This window comes from Sebastes umbrosus, chromosome 8, assembly GCF_015220745.1.
Source record: "Sebastes umbrosus isolate fSebUmb1 chromosome 8, fSebUmb1.pri, whole genome shotgun sequence".
NCBI classification, from domain to species: domain Eukaryota; kingdom Metazoa; phylum Chordata; class Actinopteri; order Perciformes; family Sebastidae; genus Sebastes; species Sebastes umbrosus.
In genome coordinates this window covers 10,446,350-10,454,056 of record NC_051276.1, presented here as the reverse complement: position 1 = coordinate 10,454,056, position 7,707 = coordinate 10,446,350, and the positions used below count along the sequence as shown (strand labels likewise).

Sequence of the window (7,707 nt, the reverse complement as noted above, 5' to 3'; positions counted from 1 at the left end):
GTTGACCTGAAACACCAGTCAGGCAGAGTTGGTGATGTTTTGCACAGCTGTTCCAGACTGCTGTGCGTATTTGGAGAGCTGCCGCGCATTGACTGTAGGATGTGCTGCTTGTTGTCCCAGAGAGGAGGCGCCTCAGTCTGCTTCACTACTGCTGATGTCACCGCTGTTAGTGCGTCCCTCCTCCAGTCCTATAAATACCGCCAGGCTCAGCTCTCCACTGCTCACTCTCCATCTCAAGCCTTAAAGCCGCTCCAGCGAAGCAGTGCGCACCGAACAACTCATCCTCACCGAGTTGGAGGTTCACTCTTTGGAGCAGAGAAAAAAACCCGAGAAACAAAGCCAAGATGTCTTCCTACGTGTCCTACTCTGAGTGCCACCGGGTCAGCCCGTCTGTCCACGGCAACAAGTTCGCCACGGCGCACCGCAAGAAGGCGACGGCGAACATCTTCGAGACCGTCAACCAGGACGCACTGATGCGGCTCTTCCAGAAGACAGGCGACATGAAGGCGGAGGAGAGAGTGAGGAGCATCTTCTCCTACACCCAGGACCCAGAGGAGACGGCCCGGGCTCTGATGGCTCTCAAGCAGCGGAAGAAGGACAAGTTCCTCCAGATCGTGGGCATGGTACGGCAGCTGCTCCAAATGCGCTGAGTGTGGTTTCAACCAATTCTTTCACCGCCTGTGTGTCTCTGAAAGTGCTCATTGTGTGAGCCGAACGTGAAAACAATCCCAAATGTGGCTGGGTTAACGCCGCAGACGCACCTGGAAAAAGGAGCGTGAGGTGCGGATGGAGGAGGATGTGCGGCCGGTCGCCTGGAGGGCAACAAGCCGCAGCTGTCGCCTCGTGGACGGATGGAGGTGATGGCAGAGAGTCCTGCCTGCATGGAGCACCATGAACTGACTGGAATATGACTTTATGGCTTTACGCGTCTTCCTGAGACTTGAAGTGTGGATGCCTGACTGTGAAGCAGCCTCCTTGTACAAGTGCACATCACCGTGCATGATGATGATGGTGGTGGTGCACTGAGCTGCCATCTGAGACTTTCTATAGTGCCGAACAACCCTGCCTACATGGATGCCTGATGTCCTCAAAAACATTGCCTTGTCTCTCTTAGCTTCACTTTGTTATATGAAAATGACTGTTCATTAGTGGCCACTAATAATGTGTTATTGTCACAATGTTTAGAGCACAATGATCATGACGTGTTCCTTTGTTTGTCTTTTTTAAAAATAAATTATTGAATTGTATATGAAAGTTGTTTGTCCTCATTACACAAGTTATTCACACTATTGGGTCATCACTATGAGGTTAATATAAAAATGTGAGTTATAGCAGATTCATACATATTACTGGCAACTGAGGCTAAATTGTGGTTATTATAAAAAAAAAAAAAAAAAAATACTGGAGGGGCATCCCAGTGGTGTTGACCTTTACCACTCAGGGGTTAGTGAGGAAAGAGGATGCTGCAAAAACAAAGAAGAAGGAGAAGAAGAAGAAGAAGAAGAAGCTCATCTTCTTGGATTTTAAGAAAAGAAATGACAGCAGTGTAAGCTTATACAGCAGGAAAGGGAAATAATCGTCTAATTCTGACACAAAATTAGACTTGTTTTCTACAAAAAAATGACAGCTGTGACCTTTTTCTTTTGGTCATAACCAGGGAATCCCCTCAGGTCAAACACTCCTAGATCACCACACAAAATAGGAACCTGATGTGTCCGTAGTGACATCAGGCGTAGATGGATACACACACCACACAGAAATGTAACAGCTCATGTGTAGTAGTGTTGACTCATGTAATCTAGGATTACATTTATTTCACAATTAAGAGAGAAAAGGGCACACGATGAGCAACATTTCTGCCTGGTATTGTTCTTGGTTGTGACGCAGCAGAGGGCATTTTGAAGGGAAAAGAGTTACTCATGAGGGAGGATGCGGTTAACCTTCAGTGGGTTTCCCTCACAGCGCTGTGTGAGCCTCACCAGACCAGCGTAAACCAGTTTGGCTCAGTTTAGGCTGGAGAGGAGGAGGAGAGGGAGGGGGCGGCTTTCTCTGCTCAGCTTGTTTGTGCTTGAGTCTACTTAATCGCCCCTGCTCTCCAGATAAGAGCCTGTCTAAGTAGCATTACAGGGTTTAGACCGGTGGAGGCTTCCTCTCCTCACCCACTGATTCTTCACATGATCTCTCCATCACTGCACACATCTATACCACATTTACAGCCCGTTTCACAACCTTTGTGGTACATCAGTGGTTGGTGTGTGTGTACGAGGCGGAGCTGCAGACAACACTCATCACTGGAGTGGATGCCTGCTATAATCTGCTCGCTTTGACAGTCCCTCTGCCGGCTCAAACCAGTTCCCTGCAGGCTGCTGTGCATGACGACATCTAACTCTGGGCGCTCCTTACACGCGCTGAGATATGGGAAGCTCCAATATCAGTCACCCTGTGAGGTGCTCGGCTCTCAGGTGAATCAGTAAAAGGAGTGTTTGTGTACTGACGCCAGAAATAAATGTCTCCTCGCCCAGATGCTCCCACTCCAATTAAAATATAATCTTTGAATTGCAGGTAGAAAAGGCTTTTCTATCAAATGTAGGGCAAAGTTTCAACAATAATGTGTATTGTCTTCATATTCACAGCCGTTTCAATCATCACTAACTTTGGGAAATCACTTTCTTGCCAAGAGTTCGATGAGAAGCAACACATCTGTGTGCTAAATATGAAGTTAATCTCTTTTTCCAGCTGCTGGTGGTGGAAGCCTAATTTAATATTCAGCATACAGGAACATGAGAGTGGTATCAACCTTCTTCATCTCTCTCGGCAAGAAAGCGAATATTTCCCAATATGTCAAACCATTCCTTTAAATGAATTATGTCTGAAAACATTTGATACTATTAACCCTTTTTGGAAATATTTTTCTTCTATCTAAATCATAATCTTCAGCCGAGGTCACAGAGGTCACAGTTCACCCTCCTTTTAATGTATCCCAGTTTGTTAGTAATGCGTCTATTTCTGCTCTTTTATCTGTCAGCTGTCCCCTTTGTTTGGCTCGTGTATCTCACACCAGGCAGCTTCTTTTATTGGCCCCTTATCCAATTGTTCAGGAGGAAAAAGCTAAATATTCAAGGCAGTTGTCTTGGCTGTCTTTGCTGTGTTGGCAGCAGTGTGCAGCGTTGGACGCAGGCCTGTCCTCTCCACCCTCTTCCTGCCTTTTATCGGCCTCAGAAACGGTCAACGCTTTGATGTCGGCAGACTCTGTGGCAGACAGCCGGCAGCCTGGAGGACAGAGGAAGATACAGGGCGGAGGCAGGGCTTCAAAATACCTCCAGTGTTTATTGAACTTATGATTGATAACTATGAAAGAAGATGACTGACAGAATCATAGTGGTGCACGAAAATACACACAGAGACAAAAAATAATTTGTTTGACATGAAAATAACTGAAATAGGTCACACTGAAAATTACTGACAAAGCAAAGAAATTAAATGCATCTTTATGTGTGTGCCCCTGTTGTGATATTTTTATATTTACTTAAGGTTAGAGGAGCTATAAAGAAATGTGCTTCTGGGGAATATTCATCATTCAAACAAAGAGTCTTGTGCTGTTCTTCTGAGAAATATTAATAACAGAATATAGGAGCACAAAGGATCTACTTCATCCTTTTGCTTGAACAAAGAGAAACAACATGGTTCCTCCCTGTGTGGGCAGCCAAACTGCTCCTTGAACGGTTAAATATTATTGTGTCATAAATGCAGCCAGTGGGGGTTGGATGGAGAAAGAGAAAGAAGATGGTGAAACGGAGCGGTGCCAGATCCGTGATTACAGTGCAGGGAGTGGCAGACAGTCAACTCGATTCCAGTGCAAACCGGTTCAAACCAAGGTCTGTGATGAGGAACCAGGCATGAGCTGTACACAGGCTTAGGATTAGTCAGTGCTGGGCTGCGTAAAATCAACAGCCCTTGACACAAGTCGAGTCCTGTTTGATGAGACGGCGTGGGTTGCGACATTTGGCCGGTCTCACATCAACAAAGGGCTCCTCTTCATTCTACATGTATCTGTTTTTTTCATAAATCAAGCCAAACTGCCGGATCTCTCCTAAAAAAGGCATTAGAGAGCGATCCAAAATTGGAGAGCCAGTGACTAAAATGATTATTTTTCCATTTATCTGACAATGCAACAAGGACTTTTGTTGACACTGCTTATTTTAAGAAGCTTTTTAAAACGTACGAGTGAAGGGTTACCAGCAGCCACTCAGACTTAAAATACAGGCTCACACACTGTCTGGATAGTTTATACTTAACTTACTATTAAATGTCTATCATTTATTAATAGAAAGTTTTGTGGGTTTGAGGTGATCCTTCAGTTCTACAATTTCATTTAGCAGACGCTTTTGTCCAAAGTGACGTACATCTGAGAATTCGTACAACACAAGCAAGGATCTAGATGGGAGGGAACAAGGTGAGAAAGTGCCAATAACAGCTTCAAGTCCAATCGGACACAGGTGCCGCAGCTGACTAGACTGTTGTCAGGCTATTAAATAGGTTATCAGTCACTAGAAGCCTCACAGACGTGGGTCAATAGGGGCCTACAACTGTAATAATTATGACAGTAGCAGAAATGGAGGTCAGGTGCTCTAGTATAGACAGTGGGAAACTCCATTAAGGGTGGAGGTCAGGGACGATGGATGGGACACAAAACACACAACTTTCACCAAGTCGCCTGGAGTTTGCATCCTGTGTGAAACCAACAATGTGTAGTTGTTTTTGTGTTTGTAGTTATATTAACCCAAAACACCATCTTTTTCCCTAAACTTAACCAAGTGTTTTTATTTTGTCTAAACCTAAAGAAGTTGAAGTTTTGTTGCCTAAACCTAAAGAAGTTGAAGTTTTGTTGCCTAAACCTAAGGAAGTCGTAGTTTTGTTGACTAAACCTAAAGAAGTTGTAGTTTTGTTGCCTAAATCTAACGAAGTTGTAGTTTTGTTGCCTAAACCTAAAGAAGTTGTAGTTTTGTTGCCTAAACCTAAATTTGTAGTTTTGTTGCCTAAACCTAAAGAAGTTGTAGTTTTGTTGCCTAAATCTAAAGAAGTTGTAGATTTGTTGCCTAAATCTAAAGAAGTTGTAGTTTGGTTGCCTAAACCTAAAGAAGTTGTAGTTTTGTTGCCTAAACCTAAAGTTGTAGATTTGTTGCCTAAACCTAAAGAAGTTGTAGTTTTGTTGCCTAAACCTAAAGTTGTAGTTTTATTGCCTAAACCTAAAGTTGTAGTTTTATTGTCTAAACCTAAAGAAGTCTCTTTGTTCGTGTTCAAAACATGATGTTTCATTCAGTTTTAGAACATTGTAGGCTAGTAGGCCCCTAATGACCCACATACTGTATATGGTTCTTATAGCGACTGATAATGGCTATTTAATGGCCTGATAACAGTAGAATCGGGTGGGTGCCGACAGGCAGTGCACAGAGGCAATGCACAGGGTGTATAGAAGCATATTTTTTTTTTGTCATCATCATCATCATCATCATTAACAACATTAACAACACCCTCAATATCATCTTCATCAATATCATCAATAGCATCAATGTCATTAGGTGAGGAGGTGTTCATGAAAGAGCTGGGTCTTTAGCTCAAATTAATGTGAAAAGTAGCATATCTTGAAATACATTCTGAGTTAGCTGGTGTACATTTAGAAAATGCAGGGAGCTGAATTGATAGGAAGCCCAGATATAGATAGAAGTAATAGATCCATGAGTTTAAAGGCCTATCAATGCCAAAACACTACACAGTGGTTTATAATATTATGAGGAAAGATTTTGCTGCTCTAGAAAGTAGTTATATATTTGTGTCAAAGATTGTTTAGAAATACTGTGTTCACGTTCTAAAGTAACATACTACTATTACGTAGTAATGTTTGCTCAGCGGAGCTCATGGCCCGGTGATGCTGCATCGTGTTCCAGCAAAAGTAGAGCCAGGTTCAACCCTTTTTGTCAAACAACCCTGCGTTTTTTTGTCGGAAATTCTAAGTTGTCATCCCGACTGCCTCAACGGAGTCCAGCCCGTTCTCATTCTCAGAGCGTAAATTACTTTGTCACGTCCATCGGTGTGTGAAACCGATGCACAAGGCACCCATACAGCGCCTGTATGAAATGCACCGGGCTTTCACATTGTAAACCCATCAGCGTCACAAGAAAAACACAGTTCCTTATTTTGTGTCAGTCCAGACAGTGAGGAACACACAAAATAGGAACATTCAGTTTTCTGGTTAAAACCCAGTGAACCTAATATTTGCTGAGTAACACTCGTCTCAATGAGATGAATCTGCTTAGTCGTCAGTTCCAGGCTGCTGCTGTATGATCCGGTCATTACAGTGAAGTCAAAGCAGGGCTTGTCGTGAATGACTGTTTAGTGTGTCAGATCCTTTATAATCCTCAAGCACTCTTCTCTTTCACTCTGACTGACAAAGTTGCCTCCTAGAGTGTGTTTGAGTTCAGTCCAAAGCGCTGCTTTCTCACCACGTGTCAAAAGCAGCTGGTTGACTGGCCGGTCAGGACAGCGCAAAGGTCGAGGGGGTTATGGTGATGTCAGATCCATATAGGAAGAGGGTCAGATGTGTGAGGAGAAGAAAAAGAATGCAGGGAAAGAATGAGCACAGACTGTCAGAGTGTTTTCCTTGAAGCGCCGTTCTGTCTGACTCACAGCTTTTCCCATAGGGCCCGTGTGTGTAGTGGCATCATCCGGATTAGCTCATGATGGGAATACAAAAGAAAGCGACTGAAAACGGAGCGCATTCCTCGTAATCAAAGAGGGAACCCTGGAATTTGGCACATTTGCCGTCTCTGATTGTCTTTGTGCAGATGTGTGCAGAGCTGCACCGGCTGACGGCTCGCTTTTGTTGTTTCTGGATGAGTCAGTGTGTTGTGCATACTTGTTCCTCGCTCTGGGACACAATTTGCTCGTGCCATCACATTAACGCAGCCGTACGCCGTGCGTCAGTGGTGTGCGTCGGAGGTGACCCCTGCCACCTGGACGACACCCACAGGGGGACCATGCAGAGGCCATGACGCTTTATTCACATCCCAAGTGAAACAAGGAACACTGTGGTTTGCGACAGCGATCCTTCCTGTCACTGTGGCTGCTTGTCGTTTTAACAAACATGGGCTGGACGCCGATGGTGACTACAGAATATTGGTTAGAGAATATGACTATGTATGGTCGAGGTGCTGTTGTTCCAAGGAAAGAGTTTTCATGCGGTCTGGTTGCAAGATTAAATTCTTTCCACTGAAAACTGGTCATGTTCTCCCATTCTCTGGCATCTGTCAAACACTGCTGTGAGTCTGTTGGTTTAATGGCCGGAGGTAGCTGGATGGAGTTAAGGTGGGACCAAGTTCTTCTGAAGAGTCTACAGACATGCAAGCAGCTCTCTGAGACGGTACTTAGGCACAGTGCTCACACTTAATACTACTAACGTTATTTTGATTATTTTGGGGGGCATTTTATGCCTTTATTAAATAGCAACGATAGAGAGATAGCCTAACTGAAAAGGAGCGGAGAGAAAGAGTTCGGGAAAGACGATGCAACAAAGGTGATTGGCCGCTGTGAACCAGGGACGTTGTAGTTCACGGTCAGCGCCTCACTAACCGCTGGGGAACTCCAATGTTTGCTAATTAACACTAATTAGCACACAGAGTACAGTGTCATTAGTTTTACAGGTATTTGGTC

At 44.2% G+C, this 7,707-nt stretch overlaps 1 protein-coding gene across 1 annotated transcript; it reads left to right on the top strand.

Annotated features, from left to right (window-relative positions):
• The first annotated feature begins 205 nt into the window (after positions 1-205).
• On the top strand, positions 206-1,247 carry tcima (transcriptional and immune response regulator a). Its single transcript, XM_037779006.1, has one exon. The coding sequence runs from the start codon at positions 345-347 to the stop codon at positions 648-650; it is 306 nt and encodes a 101-aa protein (XP_037634934.1). The 5' UTR covers positions 206-344; the 3' UTR covers positions 651-1,247.
• Positions 1,248-7,707: the final 6,460 nt, after the last annotated feature.

What these genes read in the sequence shown, in the direction of transcription:
- tcima (XM_037779006.1), top strand. Translation starts at nt 345, where the DNA reads ATGTCTTCCTACGTGTCCTACTCTGAGTGCCACCGGGTCAGCCCGTCT.